The sequence below is a fragment of the Penicillium robsamsonii genome (genome assembly GCF_028829455.1).
Source record: "Penicillium robsamsonii strain IBT 29466 chromosome Unknown utg000002l_segment0_segment0, whole genome shotgun sequence".
Lineage (NCBI taxonomy): Eukaryota > Fungi > Ascomycota > Eurotiomycetes > Eurotiales > Aspergillaceae > Penicillium > Penicillium robsamsonii.
In genome coordinates this window covers 373,491-391,004 of record NW_026643220.1, presented here as the reverse complement: position 1 = coordinate 391,004, position 17,514 = coordinate 373,491, and the positions used below count along the sequence as shown (strand labels likewise).

Genomic DNA, 17,514 nt, shown 5'->3' with positions numbered 1-17,514 from the left:
GATATGAAAGGGTCTAGAGATGACCATGAGGAACGATGTGCTAGAAGGACAGGAGAATAAAGAGAGAAAATTGAAATAAAATGAAAGAACAAAACAGTCCAGTAACCCACGCTCCCAATACTTAATGACAATGACTCAAATGCACACGATGCAGAATAGAGAGAACAGAATAATAAAAAATAAAAAAATCGACGGCAAAGTGAGGACTATGCACCGCCACACCGATTAGATGGTAGGAGGAACATTCATTAGATCGATGCCTAAGATAGGAAGATCTCAGGTTTTGGATGGACGCTATGCTAGAGACCACCGTTTTTTGGTTGACGGAATATCCGCCGGAAGCACGATTGTATTGGTCAAATCGCTCCGAAGAGAGTACACCAATCCATAGAATCAATTAAGATCCGCCCGGACAGCATAGCTTCTGTTCAACGCGATGAAGAAATCATCAAACACCTTATTTCGCCGGAATTGATGCATGTCTAGACAAGAATGCAGGCTCGGTGGATAGAAACCTATGGCTAGGTTCAGGTCACCGAGCAACGCTAGAGACTCCCGCCCAAAACTTAAATGAAGTGTGTGTAGATCTTGGAATTCTCATGGACTTCCATCTCCTGTACTGTTGTTAGTATTGGCACAATTGAAGTACAAAAACAATGCAAGCAACTCACCATCTTAAAGTTATTGATCTCCTCCCGAATCTGTTGGGCAAGCAGCGGGGTGAGACGGTTGCAAGTCGCAATCTCTCCACGTCGATCGTACTCGCCGCTAGGCCAAGTTTCGTGGAACTGGATGCGAGGACTGAAGACGATATTTCTACCACCAACAGTGGATGGGGTAATGGGTGCACTCTTGGCCTCAGAAGCCGAGTACCGCCCTGCGCTCGAGAGGAAGTAGTCCTCCCCGGCAATCTTCACCGGATCATTTTGGTGGGCAGGGGATCGGGCCGCCTCATCGGGTGTTGGAGGAGCACTAGAGTGCGGTGAGTCACCACCGGCGAGTGCGTACGCAGGCGAAGAGACACCGAGGTCCGAGTGAGTTTCTAACCAGATCAGTCAGTACGCCAAGACATCAAATGTATTGTGTGGAAATACGCACTCTTCAAGATGCCCTTCCGGACGGCCGCCAGGATTTCTGCCCGTTCTCGGTCTCCTCCCACAATGCTCTTACGCGACTGGGAGTTCTCTGATGCGGCTCTTTCCCGAATGGAAGCGGATCGTCTGACATCCGCGTTGCCCTCAAACTTGGGGAAGACAGTACCCCCACGAGGTAAATCTGCAGGGTCAGGGTTGACAACGACGCTCTCCCGTTCTGCCTCGACGTTCACCACAGTGATCTGTGGGGGTGAAGCTTCGGGAGCCGCACCCTCCATGGAACTGATGCTGGCCACCGATTTGGGACGGAACATCCCAACTAATGAGCGAGTGGAGCGCTTCACGCCTTTGCCCATCTTGCGAAGCATCATCGACGCCGATGAAGCGGTCGATGATACCGACAGGTTATCGGTGGACCCAGTGAAGAAGTGGCCTTGATGGGAGTAGATGCTTTCACCTAGTCCGCTCAGTTCCTGCTGCTCGGCAATGGCGGCCTGTTCCGGGCCCAATTGTTCCCTCAAAGCTTCACGGCGCGCCTGTTCCGCGGCAAAAGCTTCCCGCTTGGCAGCATTGCTTTGCGCGGATGTCTTCAGGAGCTCGGAGGCACTGCCGAACGAGAAAGCCCGTCTCAAGCGTGATTTCCCGGGGCGTTTCGTTTCATTTTTCAAATCATTGAGACGCTTCGCGGCGGGGGAATCCAGTGTAGGTGGGGTTGGCTTCTTCAGAGTTTCGGGTGGAGGGTTGGGGTCGAGGGCTTCGGGTTGTGTCGATACCGGTTGGGATAATGGCGATGGCTTGCTGGTACGTTTGTCTTCCGGCTTGCCGGTCTTGCTAGTGGCGGAGTTGGATTCCGATGGCGTCCCTTCTCGTGCCTGTAAAATAGACACCGTTAGTCCCGCATTATTTCCACGAGTCCTTGTAAATGATCCTACCGAGGAGGTCGACGAGCGTGTCGAGTGAACGCTACCCACGCTGTCCCGCTGAGAGTGAGCGGAAGCAGGCCGTTGATTGGTATCAAATGTGATGAAGTCGTAGGATCCCGATTGAGATTGAGAGGAAGATGAAGTCGGGAAATCTAGCGACAAGTTTGGGTACGCTGCGGTATCCATATTGCCCAGGCTTCTTCGTCGGTATCGCTCAGGCTGGGCCCTTTCGACATGAGATGAATCATCCACACTTGAGACCCGATTATGAAGGTTCGGTCGAGCTGCTCGAGGGCCACCAACATCATCGACTGTCACGGTCGGAATTGGTGAGGGGGCCGCAGGGGATGGTGGTGCAGCAGCGGCTTCCGCTCGTTGAGGGGTGCGGCGATACCGATTCGGGGAGGGTTTCGAGGAGGAAATGTTCAAAGAGGGGGAGGGAAGGTTGGCTGTAGACAGGGGACGGAGCGGCTGGTCGCTCCTGGGTTGCCGTGAGGGAAGTGCGCTGTCGTCCTTGGAAACATAGGAACGGGAAGAGGAATTGGATACAGAACCAGCTGCAAGATGGGGGGATCGGGGGCTGGCACCGGTGTATGTCGGATTCACCGGCACTTGAGGGGTAGTAGGTGCGGAAAAGGTGCGATGTTCTGGACGGAGGTGTGGTGTCCAAGACTGCCGATTTTGGGTGGATTGGCCCATGTTTGGGTTGTAGGCATAAGGAGCCACAACCGGGTGGCCCGCTCGATAACTCCCGGAATTACCAGTATTGAATGATGTCCAAGACATAGTCTGGATACGAGAGCCTTGCTGGGGTGGAGAAGAGAAGGTGCCTGATGAGGAAGAAGGACGCGTCTGGAGAACAGGTACCGTGCCACTCTGTTGCGGAATTGTTTGAACCAACGCTGCCATATTGTTCTCTCTAGCAAATTGTTCAAAAGAATAAGAATCACGAGTGTCCAGGGTCGTGATCTGAGGCAGCTTGCAAAAAAGAAAAAGAAAAAGAGAATAGATAGAAAGCCCGAGTTGTGTTCGCGTCAAATAGGGATCCGAGGAACGAGATGGGATGCTGTGACCAAGGAGCTGTCAGCTATCCATCACAATTCAAATAAGACTCTCACGTTGTTGAATGTATGAAAGGTGGAGTTGGAAGGAAAGGGGCGTGCTTTGCTTTTTTCTTCTTCTTGTTTCTTTGCTGTGCACGTTGGGGGGGATAAGGGACCGCGTCAGCCAGGGGGTAATCATACCTGTTCTAAGTAACGTGGACATAGACTATAGTAGTACAACGATTAAAAAAAAGGACGCTCGATGCCAGAAGAAGGAAACTCGAAACCAGGCGAGTTGGAAGAAACGAAAAGAGGTTAAGGTAAAAAAAAAAGGAGAGATCCCTAGGGATGATGAGACGTCTCTAGAATAGGAGAGCCATGTACAAGAAGAAAAAAAAAACGAGAGAGAGTAAACAGAAAGAACCCCGTAACCTTCAAATGACAATGACACTATAATGTGCCTGTTCACTAAAGTGGGAGAAAAAAGAAGGGAGGATGGAGGAAAGGAAAATAAGAGGGGGGTGGGAGGAGAGATCACGTAGCGGTAGACACGGGGTAGATTAGGTCCGCACTCCAAGAAATTGAATGAAATTGAAATTGAATCAAATTGAATTGAGTTGAATCAAATAGCGAAATAGCATGAAATAGCATGAAATAATAGAGAAAAGAAAACCTGTCATGAACTAATTATGCTTATGCATCTCTCTGCATGATACAGGAGTACAACGTAATCTTTTTATCCTCTACGGAGTACTCCCCCGTATTATTTACTTACAAATCCAGTCTACTTTTTGCCATTACTATTTAGTTACCTATTTACTACTTACTTTTCCTTTGGTTGTCTACTTATTTTTTACTATTTACTTGTATCTACTACCGGTACTTATACCGGGTCACCTCCTGAAGCCGTTCAGAAAAGGGGCCCGACCTCCAAATTTATGTGCCAATCATAGGGCTTCCCCCTTAATGCTCCATCGGATATTCTTAGACATCTCCATAGCATATTCCACTCTAAGCCAAAATATTCCATTCAAATAACTACTTTGTAGAGCTATTCCTGTCCGTATGTACCTTTGAAAATCTCCCTGTCAAACCGAAATCTGACGCAAGGCTTCTGCAAAGAACGTGGGCAAAGGAAGCTACATAGATGTCCGATCGGCCACGTCCCGCGATTTGCGCGTACACTAAGGTATCTATCTCGGCTTTTCGAATCCACATGTGTTTGAAACATCTTAAAAAGTACATACAGTATCGTACTTATTAATCTGTTATACGGACTGTGTCTATAAAGCCTTAATCAGACCATAGAGAACTCCCCAAACCTTGGTAAAAAGTCCGAGCTGTTTCCATGGTTGTGATGGTCCACTAACCTAATCTCCATATCAGTCCACGGCTACCGACGGACCATGGATGTATCGTTTTATATCGTTTTATATCGTTTTCGGAAGTCTGAGACAAAGGTCGCACGTGAGGCTGAATTCTTCTGTACCTATGGCCGGGGAAATTTTGGAACTATTTCCATGATCCTCTTGCTTCATTATACTTTTACGGTTCTAACTTGATCTAAACTTTTAATAAAATGTACGAGGCCTAGAATACTATTTTGAAATGGAAGTTGTTATCATGCTCAGTTCAGCTTATTGATACGGCGCCACTTTGAGAATTGGACCTTTTAGTCCAAGTCGCTCACTTTTTCCTTTTGGATGTGCTTGTGCCTCCGGGCTTATGCACATCCCATTACTTCGTACAGAGTAACAATGGGCTTATATGCAACTTCTTATCTACGTTGTCTATTCATGGGACATCGTACAATGTAAAATCTCCACGTCAAAATTGTCCCGCTTTCCCTCTCCACTTGCTGCAAACCACTCAATCCGTCGATCCACATTCCGCAACATAACTTCCCGTGTGATCGGCACACGGGTGTTTTTGATATGCTCACTTTTTTCCAAATCATACTAGACCATTTATCAACTCCGTACAACCTACAGTGGAGAATACACATATCCGTCTCCATCCAGGTTGACACCGAATTTTCCCGGTCTTGGAATTAGCGTTATTATTATTATTTTTTTTTTAAATTGCACACTGAGGGGAAGGGGGCGCGTCTGATGCCGCAAATCATCGATTAAGCATCCTGACGCCCCCGTTTCATTTACCCCATGGCTCTGTGCACTGAAATCTAATCTCCCATCTCCTATTCAACGGGGAAACCCTCAATACTATGCACGGTGCTCTGTGGCTGATCAGGGGGTAGCAATTCGGCTACAGACTAAGGGTGTCGCGAAATAAATGCGGAGAAGACAAGAAATTCCACTTGTGGAGCTCAATATCGCTTCGGTGATCACTCGAGTCTTTGTTGCTTGCCGATAATATACCGTACGGTGCCTTTTATAGCATCGCGTTCCAAATCCCGAGAATCCACGCTATGGTCTGATGTTGGGTGGGTGGATGCAAACCAGTCCCAGAGAATGACATTCAAAGCTGCTCATTCGTGCGGAGCACAGTTCATGCAATATGTCAGTTACGAAGTATCTCCATTGCCAAGATAACTTACCAAAGGTCCCGTGCTTGCACTACTTGCCTTGGTGCAAGTGCTAAGTTTTAGTATGCATCCGGGGAAGTAGGTGGAACGCATTGGCCATTCGCATTACACAACTGTGTACTGTGGTATTTATGAGCCTCTTAGCCTATCTTGTTCGGATCTCCCCCGGTATGGTGTCAGGCTTTCCAACTTTCACTTGGGGTATAAAATTCTATTTTTGATCTTGATCTCATGGATCTTATCTCATAAATGTTTAGCCAGGATAAATATACTTCGAATCAATAATCTTGGTCATCACCCGAAGCATCCATATCGTCCTCATCGTCAATACCCTCAAAGATCATGAACTTCTCATTCTTGGCATCAGTTTCATCAGGAACAACGTTTCCATCTTGAACCTCGCAGTCCTTCAGCACGGTTTCCCGGCCGATCTTGCTGCGGCGTCCAACAATGGTACCTGTCAATTGACAGCGTTCGCCAACAACAGCACCGTCCATGATCAAACAACGAGTCAACCGAGCACCGCTGGCGATATGGCAATTAGCACCGATGATGGTTTCCTTGATCACACACTTCTCCTCAACCGTCGAGTTATTATCCACTAGACAGTCGTTCCTCGTAACGGTGCAACGCTGGGCGATGCTAGCGGTGTTTGCCACTTTCGAGGCATGCGCGAATGCTGACGAAGCGACTCGCCCAACCTCTTCGATGGACTCCAGCTTAGCAAGACGGAGAGAGGTAGAGAGAAGGATGGCAGATGAATCAACCCGTCGAACAAATGGCGTTGTGCCCTTTTGGACGTAAGCGAGCATCGGTGGTAGATTTAACTTGGGAGTCTCGACAGTTTGCGAGGCGGGAACCTTGACACGAGACGCGAATTGAGGGTCTGATGCAGCTGTGCTGAACTTAGCTGGGGTGGACTTGGTAGTGCTCATGCTCTGTAGATCAATCTCTTCCTCCAGCGATTCACCATCGATGGATTCACCGTCGTGGCTTTCACTCTCACTTAGAGTGAGGCCGTGGCTCTGGCGACGGCTTTTCTGCTGGAAGATTTCGTTGATCTTCAGTTTGTCGCTGAGGCCTTGCTGCCATTCCGATTTGGCCCACCATCCAACCAAGTCTTCACCGACGGATTGGAATTGCTCATTCAGACGAGCCATGTCCTTGACCCAGTAAGGTAGGATGTAGATATGCGCATCACGGTATGTCGTCAGCAACTTTACCTGCGCATGCGTATCCACCAGGGAGTGGCGCACAAGGAAGCCCTTGTCATTTTCCAATTTCTCTTTCAATGTGGCCATGGGCATAGAGAGGACGAGCTTTGAGAGCGAGGAACGAAGCGCGGCATGAGACACGGTAGGAGCCTCACTCTGCTCAAGTGGTGCGACTGCCAAAAAGTCTGTAGCTTCGCCCTTGACACTCTCCTCCCGACCCTGTGTCTGATAGTACATGCTGAGTCCATTTCGACGATTTTTCTCGCCACCAGACACCATCCATGCCTCAAGCAGAGACTCTCCGGGTATTTCGCAAACTAGATCACAAGGCAATAGAAGGAAGTCGGATTTGATGCAAGTCTGCACCTCTGGTAGACGGAGGAGCTCTGCTGTACCAGTCGTCATCTCGAGGTCCGCTGGTGCGATGACTGAGGGCGAGGGAAGTGAGGTAAGATGTGGGTTCTGTCGTAGAGCGGCCTGGAGGGGAGCGAGCGAAGAGGGAGGAGTGACCAAAGTGACATCTAGAATAGTCAGTCTTCCATCCGACGTTTTGCGATAGAGCACATGGCGTCATGGGATGCCCCGCATGCTATTCTGACGGTGGGAATGCGCTTACCAGTGATGCCCATCCTTTTCGACCAGTCTAAGGCGTACCAAAGCATTGGGCGGTTGGCTACAGGAATAAGGCATTTGGGGTATTCCTCGGGGTTCGAAGTGAATGTGTTGAGCGATACACCGGGACCGCACTTAATTGCTTGTTAGCTTTTGCTTCGACACATATGTAGGGAAATTAATTGCTCACGAGAATTAGGGCTTGCAGGCCCGTTGGGGGCACAGGTACTGAGTGAGGCATGTTCTGAACTAACAATGCGCTTGCGAGTTCTCACACCTAGTCATATATTTCTCTTAAAACCGATAAGCCCTGCTTTGGAGGAGTCAAAAAAACCACTTACATAATCTTAGCGGGAAATGGCACGTGATGCCGACCCGCCTCCAGATTTAACAAGACGCAAACAGGACAAACAGAAGTAAACACCCGCGGTAATCACCAGCCACATGTTTCTGGGGTCCGAGGAGAGACGTCTGCCTCCTTTCCCTCGTTCCCCTTTTCCCAACCTCTTATCTTGCAAATCGACGTGTGAAATGCGACCTGCGAGTCATTGCGACCGCGATTAATAGCCGTTAAATGTGCCTCTAATTGGATACCCGCAATCGCAATGTCCTTCCCTCAAGATCCTCGGCGCCGTCGCGGCGGAGCCGGCACTGGTTTCAGCTCAACCGGCGGACGAACCGCCATTGGATACTGGATCCCCTTGGCCTTGACTGCTGGAATTGCAACTATTAGCATTGCAGCCTGGATCTGGAGTGAACGAAATGACGACGAAGATGAAGACGACCGCCCCCACGGAGATGGGCGCCCTTACCCGCCTCCTGTAGGACCTGGAAGTGATTACCCTCCACCTTCCTATGCTACTGGAGATTATTCCCGAAGCGCAGGAGCTGAAATACTGCCTGGAGATGCTTCCTATGATGATAGTATGATGGCTCGCATGCAAGGTGCTTTGCGTCGCACGCCTAGCCCTCAACAGATCTTCGATGGCGCCAGCAAAAGAGTTGTGGCGGGTGTGACTGCTGCAGGAGCCTTTGTCGGTGGCGCTCTCACCTCAATTCGTGAAGATAACAAAGACGAGGGTGACTACGAAGACCACTCCAGATGGTCGGAGGAAGCTCAATCCAGAGCCCACGAGCGAAGCCAACAAGGCGCCGTTGCGCCGACTATGAGTGGTGGATTACCGAGCCGTCCAGCAAATACAGTTAACAGGAACAAGAAGACCGTTGCAATTGTGGTCTCCTCGGTTTCATCGGCTGACCCCGACGGATTTTCTTCTGAACATGCGGTAAGCACTCCTCGCCCTTGATACCCACTGTAGGATTTTCTGACAATTGCAGTCGATTCTATCCCATCTCCCTGAACATGTCGATGTGGAAAACTCCAAGATCTTTGTCTTGATCTATGCCCCAGATTTGAAACACGCCATCAGGAAGGGGGGCTCACCTCCTACCACCCCCTCTATGGCTTCGTCTTATTCAAATATTGGCACCGAAGAAGGAGCTTCTGTCGGGGAATTGGCCTCTGGGGTTTTGACACCGGTCGAACCCCGCCAGGACGATGAACTGGAGGGCACATCTCCCTTCTTCAAAACATTATACACACAGGCACAAGCGCTTGTTGAGAAGGACAGCATGATCATGCCTTTCAGCACCCCTGGTGGCTATGTGCACCTCGCTCGCCACCTATTCCCAGAACTTGTTTATGTCCAAGAGTCCTTGACTGGAGATGTGGGTGAACCCGTCACTCAGCTCACTCGTTGGGTTCGCCAGGTTATCGTCGTGGTCGGAGACGAGGGTGGCCGTGGTGGGCTTATTGACAGTGATGACGAGTCAGCACTTGGCGAAAAGGGTGAGAAGTGGTGGCAAAAGGAGGGTATCACAGGACTCGGCAAGAGCGTTGATGTGGTTGACGTTGTCCGAGTCGGAGATGACTGGCGACGACGTGTGAGTGGTCATGACTAGGTTAGGTCCAAAGGTGACCCCATGATTTTAATGTTGATATTTTTTTTGCTTGTCTATACCTGTCTTTTTTTCAAACCCCCTTATGATTATACTTATATTCTTACAGTAATTCTTACTGTAGTTCCTAGTAGTGTTGTAAAGAGTAGAAATTGAAAGGGTTTGAACAAGCTTGGCTCTTGGCTAGGACCAAGTTGGTGGCTAATAAGATAAAAAACTTGGGTATCAATAAAATATGCTGACCCACTTGACTTGACGTTGGAAGGTTCAGTTCGCACTCGAGAATATTCAAGAAAGGTAGTGCAAAGGGCATAAGGTCGGTTTTGTTTTTTTTCAATTCATCTGATTGAGATTCTGATTCTCCTCGCCTGTAATTCTCGGTTGAATGCGTTCTGGTTGCAACCTAGTAGTGGAATCGTTGTCTTGGATTTTGTTTCCACATGAGCTTAGAACTGAAAGTTGACTGACGGATAGTAAGCTCGCGATGTCTGTTGTACCGCCATTCTTCAGCAAAGTACGAGCATTGGAGTAATCTTGAAGAAATTTCTCAATCTTTTTGCTACGACCACTGGCGTTTAGGATGTTTCAGATGGCTGGATGGACAGCGAGGAACTCAGGGTTCGGCAATGGAAATCGGGTATCATGATTAGTAAAAGTAGTAAAGCTTTCTTAAGGGTAACGCAGAAGGGGAGAGTGGTTTAGAAATTTCGTCAAATGATAGCGATTTGTGACTGTAGAAGGTTCAAGGACAAAACGGAATTTCCCGAAGTCGTTGTGAAAAACGTCAGCGATGGTGATGATGTTATCTTCACGATCAACATCACCAATGAGTAAATTGAGACGCGAACGCAGACTTGGGCAACAGCGAAAAATGTTTGTCCATACTTGAGATAGGGGAGATCATTCATCCGTACGAAAGGCGCCGAGCGAAAAAAGGAGTATGTGAGCAGCAACCAGATCATGGGGAACCCGTCCAGGAGGGCAGAGGGTATTGCGATCCCAAGCTCCTCTCACAGCACACTAAAACCCGTCACGATATAAACAATTGCGGCGTAGTCTCGTTTGATCTGCTCGTGATGCCGATTCGATGTCAAGGGTTTCAAGGTTCTTCGGTTGAAACTTCTAAACGCTCGCTGCATGTTGCCGTATTCCGTGGTCACGTCGGCAATGGGTGAGATCGTCGATCAAGTTACATTGTCCATCTGATGGTAAGTAACTGAAGACAATTTGGAGAAATTGAGGGCTCTCATCGTCCAGTCCTAAGGGTAGATAATTTTCAAGAAGGATATTCAGATATATCTTTCTTTGTACGTTGAAAGATCCGACGAAGTAGAAGGGCTTAAGCTTTCCAGGTCTAACATGTTCAACAAAACAGTGCCATTGGGTGAACTGGGTGGGATAGAGAAACGATAAGAAAAAAAACCGAACACTGAATGGGAAGAAAGGGATGTCTCAGGATGACTGGAGAGGAAAGGGACAGGTTCTAAATAACTAGTTAACTACTCCGTAGTTAACCTGAGGTAACTAGTTAGGTCTTCTGTAACTAAAAGGGAGATGAGGATGGTTGGAGGGGAACAAGAAAAGTGGGCCCAGTTCACAGTCATGTGATATCCAAGTCAAGGTAGTGATAGTAGCTCTCAAAATCAGCTCACTTAGCTCTAACATGTACAGAGCATTAGCTATCACATGGAATATTTAGGCAGTAGAACAAGGGAGCCAGCCAGGCATTGATTCATCTACCTGTATATTCAATCAGTCTCATTGTTGTTGTATCTCGTTATTGTATATATTCAGACTAGTCCTAATTAGGAAGGGATCATGTGACCAACTTCACTTTGAACCACGGCTTGGCATCATCAATTGATCCTCGTCTAGAGGCTTCACCGATTCACCCCTTCCTAGCAGCATTATTGGACAGGTGCTTTCTTTCTTTCTTTCTTTAATCCCACTCGGTTAATACCCGCCGATTTTCCGCATTGATTCCAGCTGTGCTGGGGACCGGTGCCGCCCTGCCTATCCCCACATGTCTCGCTCCTCGGCCATCTCATTCATTTCCCGAGCACGGCTTTCATTCAACATTATCAAATCAGCATTCCGATAAGTCGCATTCTTAACTCACTGGTCACGCCCTGGTTGCGCAACCGGCGCAGATATGATGGCGACCGCAATCTCCAAGCCGGCCTCCCATACCCAGAAGATGAAGCGGCCGCCCCCGCCTTTCGGCCAGGCCGCGGTCAACGGAGTCAAGGGCCAGCACCTCTCATCTTCGCCAACATCCGCCGCAAAACGTCTTCCTACGGGTGCCTCTGTCAACGCAAGTTCCAATTTTACAAACGGCGTGGCCCATGTGGCGAGTTCCACGACTAGAGGCCCCCTTAATCGGACCAGGAACCAGTCGCAAAGACCGATGGATCAGTCCTCACGCTCTGGCCGGCCAGTAACGAGGACTGCTGCCATAGATGACGCACACCGAGTTGGGAAAAAAGCACCAGAACCATATGGTAATGATTTCCGTGACAGTCGCAATGGCAATGCGCGATCACTGACTTTCTTGTCATAGTGAAAACTACATCCTACATCCTCAAGAAATATTCGAAATGTCCTCCATCCCTTATCGTGCATTTGCATCCTACACATTTCCGATTTGAGCAGCAAGATGGTAGCTTCCCTTACAACTCCGAGATGAAGGTCATCATCGAGCACATTCGCGCCGGGACTGTTCCACATGATCTGATCGAGGAGCTTCTGCGAGGCGGTGTGCGGTTTTATGAAGGTACTTATCGGCTTTGACAGATAGTCCAATTACCCGCCTGCTAACATTATTAGGTTGCCTCATCGTCCGTGTTATCGATCACAAATCTGCTTCGGCACAAGCGAGAAAAGTATCTACGACTTCATCTAACGAGAACAACACACCATTCTCTCTACACAACTATAACGAACATGTTACCCCATCTGCTTACGTTCCATACCCAAAGCAGAATCAGCTCACCTCGGCTACGCAAGGCACCAAGGTCGATGGGACACCGACTGCTAGTCAACAGACAGATGGTCTGGCGATTGGTGACCAGGCGGACAGCAAAAGCAGCAACACAAGTCAGAAAAATGCTCCCGTGAAGCCTCGTGTATTCACCACAGTACTCCATCCCACTGCCCGAACTTTGCAGGCAGAGTTAACACTGCTGGTCACCACTCCCGACCCGAGAGCCAACAAAGCGCCAGCTCAATCAAGCTCCTCTGGCTCCTCAGCCACCCCTGGGGGCAGTCAGCCGGATCGTGGACACGTCGCGAAGAGACAGAAAATGCTGGTTGAACCGGAAGATCTTTTGGAATGCGAATCTAAAATGATACAGGCATTGGCGCCTCCTCTATTCTTGGATCCTGTGCATACCATTGAAGCCGCCCAGGAGCTGTTCAAACACCTGGAAAGCCCACTGCATTGCGACCCACCACCCTTGCCCAAGCGCCGAAAGAGAACTGTTGCCGAACTGGCCGCGGACGAAGCCTTGGCAGCCGAAGAGGAGAGATTTATGCTCATCATGGACGAGCGCCTGGAGCCCACGGCTTCTGGTCCTGGCGGTGCTGCTAAGGCTGCTGCCGTGGATGATGCGGGTGGTGTGGCACCATTCGAACCCCGATTCTCTCGCTTCAAGACACTTGAAACGATTCGCATGCAACACGAGGAGAAGGCTAAACGTGAACACGAAATGAAGCTGAAGCAAGAGTTGGCCAAGAGACAGCAGCAGGAGCAGGAGAGAGAGCGGCGCCGTGCGATCGAGCAACGGCAAGCCGAGGAACACGCGAAAGAGGAATCGCGAAGACAACAACTCGCTGCCCAGCAGGCGCAGGCCCAACTCGCTGCACAACAGCAAAACCGTCACATTATGGCCCAGCCCAATGGCGTCAACCAAGGCCAACAGTCTTCGCCTGTTGTACGTAACCAGACCCCACATACCACTTCATCACCACTGGTTGGTAACATTATGCCGCAGGCGGTTCCAATGACAATGACCGCATCTGGGTCTGGCAGCCCACCGCGACCTCCATCTGCTTTACAGCATGCGCATCCGAATGTTATGAGCCACCCGATGGCACCTTCGAGAAGTCAGCAAGGACCAAGCCGACATGGCACTCCGCAGATGACCCAGGGCACACCAGCCATGTCGCATGCCACGCCAATTATGCGTAATGTTACGCCTACTCAGCGGATGGGTCATGGCAGTCCAACTCACTCGATGGGTCAGACTCCGGTGATGAATCAGGGGATGGCACCTACGCCACAAATGAATGGGGGCATGCCCTTCACGCCACAACAGCAGATGATGCTACAACAACACCGACAGCAAGCGCTTCTTCAGGCGCAACAGCAAGGACATATGCAGCACAATCAGTTCACGCCGCAGCAGCTAGCCCAACTGCAAGCCAATGCCCACGCTCAACAAAATATACAATCTCATCAACAGCAAATGCTACAGCAGCAACAGCAGCAGCAACAGCAACAAAACCATCAGGGTGTTCCTAAAATTACCCAACAAGGCCAACAAGCATACCAGGCTCAGCTCATGCGAGCTCAATATGCGCAAATGCAAATAGTCAAGCAGCAGCAGCAAGGCCAGCACCCGCAGATGCAAGGCCAGCAACCCCAGCCACACCAAGGCAATCAGCAGATATCATCCCAGCAGCAGCAGCAAATGCTGATGGCAGCTGCACAAGCGAATGGTGGCCAAATGGGCCAAAATGGACAGCCCATAAACCAAGCACAAAGATACACCCAGCTCTACCAACAACGACTGCTTCGCATGCGACATGATATGTCGACACGGTACATGGCTCAGTACGGCCCGCCAAACCAGTATCCTTCCAATATTGCGCAGCAGTATGGTCCTGGGCTGGAAAAGACCGCCAAAGCGTGGGTCTCCGAGGTTATGCGACGCGAGCGGGATGGCGGACAGCAACAGCAGCAACAGCGGGCTGCGTTGCAAGCCCAGCAAATGCAAGCACAGGGCTCGATGCATAGTATGGGTGGCATGAACCAGTGAGGCTAGACTGTCTGTTGGCACTGATACGACGTGTCAACTTAAGAGATTGTTGATAACCTCTGAAGACAGAAGTTTTTCCACATTTACAATTTCACCAGTGTAAAACCTGGCTCGAAGTCGATTTTTCAGGGCATTTACCCAGCGACAGTGAATCATTGGTTAGCAACCTCTCACTGTCTCTGGCTTTGGCTTCTTTTGTCTATTTTTTTTTTGGTTTTTTGTTTTGAAATCCCGGAATTTTGTACAGGGACAAGGCATCGTGGAGATTGGAAAGGACGGCGTTATTTTGCCATGGGATTTTCCTTACTCTGTTATTCTTTTTTTTTTAATTGTACTATTTGGGCGCGGCTTTCGGTGGGAACCCTGGGATTTATCAGACTCGATACCATTCTGTACAGGAGTTATTTGATATCACGCGGCTATGGGGTTTGAATTGAAAACTATATTGTGGAAATACTTCGAATTTGATAACACTAAATGCAAGAACTGGATTCTGTTTGTTACTCTAGACATTGATAGATTGGTCTCGTGTGTTTGCAAGTGTCGATAATAGAGGTACTAGATCTTCCACACCCACTCGCAGAGACCTTGACGAATTCCAGCAGCAGTCTAGGCATATCTGACATCGGTTTAACACCACAAAACATCCAATGCTGCTTTGCATGTCTTCTCAAACCTAGTTCAAATTCTAGAGCAAGAAAAGCATGAAGGACAGCATAATCTTATACTGAGAAAGTCATCTGCATTTGAGGGTTGAAAAAGGAATCTAAAAGATGATACTTGAGTAACTGGCCAGACACTTGGAAAGACCCCTGAAGACTACTAAAAGACTACTAAAAGACTACTAAAAGACTACTAAAAGACTACTCAAGGCCGGTAATTCTCGTCCAACTGATAAATTCATTCCATATAAATATAAAAGCATACGAATAGGGATGTTCCAGATCTTCAATGGATGTTTGCCATCTCGGACGAACCGTAGGACAAAAATCTAGTACTCACTGGCGAGGGAAATAGTTAAATCTCCATTTCGATATAAGCACTTCTTCGGCGCGACCGCGGCCATGAAAGGGCCGGATCGCAATTTGACATCCGTGCTATAAGCTGCAAAGCTGTGTGGGAAAAGGGAAAGAAAAAGGCACAGGTAATGATTGTAAGTATTCAATTGGATACATAAGGTATCAAAAAAAGCTATTAAAAAGGGGGGATATCAAAAGACACCGTCAGTATGTATCAAGCAAAAATAGACCGCCAGCGGCCGACACTTCCTGAGACTGTTCTCTCTGGTCAATCATTACTCAGACTGTTGAGCTTGATATTTTTGAAACATTCATGGAGAAGTTCATGTCAAATAGAAATGGTGATCATCATAGTAAGGAGAGACCAGAGTTGTCTCGCGAGATGGAGAGGGTGTATAGAGACAAAGCTAAAGCCAATGACAAAGAGAAGACATTAATCTCTTGAGCAATGGCTTTGCATAGTATGTCGGTGTAGTGTCGAGCGGCAGACAAAAGATGTCGGATTTAATATGAAGGAGCTATGGAAAATTGGTGCGCTGAGTTTTTATATCGTGTGATTACATAAACGGTGTGTCAGCGCGAGCGGGTCGAGTGACTAAGCCAATTCCCGATTAGGAAATGTCTTAACAGCCGAATATACATTTGAAGGATGGATTCATGTGGGATTTTGTTATCTTATGACGTTAGAAGTGGTATCGTACAGGAAAGGAAACGGTTGTATATAACTTTTCAACAATAGGGAAGGTTGTGGAGCGGGGGCTAGGCTGTAGACCTATTGGTCTGTTGGTTGGAGGACACAGCTGGCTTACAAGTCCATCTTGAATGGTAACGAGATCACCATTAATATGTATGGCGAAAATAGACGAGATTAAACAATTTTAGCTAACAGGATTAAAGCAAGGTGGGATATCAGGCACCAATGAAAATATATCGACTGCCGAGCGGATCCCAACTGAAGACCCGAAGCTAGGGATGAAGATCACCGCACATCACCCAAGGATCAACCAAGCCGAGCGAATGAGAACAGCTAGAGATCTTTTCTAGAGATCTTCACTGCTACTATAGAACATAGATAATATTGGGGTTGCATCGCATATAAAACAGACAATCACCCAGAAAATAACTCATACTAAAACACCAACTTCATTGCCGCTCTAATATCACATTCCAATGCATGTATGGAGTAATCTCGGCACATTAGTTAGTGTGTAGATCTGTATAGCGTGTATGCGACGCCAGTCGAAAAGGGTTCCTCGCAGATACGCGTCAAGCTAGATAGGCATTGCGTCGACATAGGTACGATTCACTCGGATGCTGCGGAATAGAAGGTTTGTACGGAGTACTTTTGTCGAGATATGCTGTTTTAAATTTTGTATAATGTCTCACCCTATGCTTCTAGCCTCGTCATCCAAGTCCACGCGCACAGACATGCCGATGCGGTGTGTTGACGGTAGTCAATCAAGTGGGCCGGGAGAATTTCTCCTGGAATGTCTAAATAGACACCATTACATTGATAATGGAGTCGTTTTATCTAGTACCAAATTAGGAAGGTTAATAAACACGAAAAGAAAACAAGAGAGTTCATCATCGCTGCAGTGAGATCTCTGTGTGGCAGATCAAGGCGGAAATAGTTCACCGATCGTTCGAGCACGCAATCGAGAACTAAAAGAACAACTAACGGGGAAAACAAAGATACACTCGTTGCACATGACCTAGTAGCCCTATTAGGAAATGCATCTCCAGAAATTATCCCCATAGGTACTGTACTATTGTGCATGACAAAAGACAAAAAATCAAGGAATGGAAACCAATAGAGTGAAAAGGCGGATGGATATCATTCCCACACATCATGCCATTGGGACGCCCGGACTCCCATTCCCAATTTGTACGGCGTGGCATATACATAGCGCGGTGTAACGGTATACTACATTCAGGGCATGGGCGTCGGGCTAATTTAACGTCGTGCCTAATAATCACCTCACCGCACAATGTGCCAAACATCGGTGTGGCGGTAGAATTGTGTATTTGGAATGAGGATTTGGAATCTGGGATTGGGCTTGAGGGTT

At 48.3% G+C, this 17,514-nt stretch overlaps 4 protein-coding genes across 4 annotated transcripts; 2 read left to right on the top strand and 2 right to left on the bottom strand.

The window, feature by feature from the left end:
- Positions 1-566: 566 nt before the first annotated feature.
- N7447_003389 (uncharacterized protein) lies at positions 567-2,926 on the bottom strand (the record flags this gene model as incomplete). The annotated part of the gene is made up of 4 exons (XM_057227664.1): positions 567-614; positions 672-1,042; positions 1,099-1,966; positions 2,027-2,926. 4 exons carry the CDS (start codon positions 2,924-2,926, stop codon positions 567-569), a joined length of 2,187 nt encoding a protein of 728 aa, XP_057087005.1.
- A 2,957-nt stretch (positions 2,927-5,883) lies between these two features.
- On the bottom strand, positions 5,884-7,672 carry N7447_003388 (translation initiation factor eIF2B subunit gamma; the record flags this gene model as incomplete). Its single annotated transcript, XM_057227663.1, has 3 exons — positions 5,884-7,340; positions 7,436-7,565; positions 7,622-7,672. The coding sequence occupies 3 exons, from the start codon at positions 7,670-7,672 to the stop codon at positions 5,884-5,886; spliced, it is 1,638 nt and encodes a 545-aa protein (XP_057087004.1).
- A 364-nt stretch (positions 7,673-8,036) lies between these two features.
- On the top strand, positions 8,037-9,393 carry N7447_003387 (uncharacterized protein; the record flags this gene model as incomplete). The annotated part of the gene is made up of 2 exons (XM_057227662.1): positions 8,037-8,717; positions 8,770-9,393. 2 exons carry the CDS (start codon positions 8,037-8,039, stop codon positions 9,391-9,393), a joined length of 1,305 nt encoding a protein of 434 aa, XP_057087003.1.
- A 2,149-nt stretch (positions 9,394-11,542) lies between these two features.
- On the top strand, positions 11,543-14,429 carry N7447_003386 (uncharacterized protein; the record flags this gene model as incomplete). The annotated part of the gene is made up of 3 exons (XM_057227661.1): positions 11,543-11,891; positions 11,951-12,163; positions 12,217-14,429. The coding sequence occupies 3 exons, from the start codon at positions 11,543-11,545 to the stop codon at positions 14,427-14,429; spliced, it is 2,775 nt and encodes a 924-aa protein (XP_057087002.1).
- Positions 14,430-17,514: the final 3,085 nt, after the last annotated feature.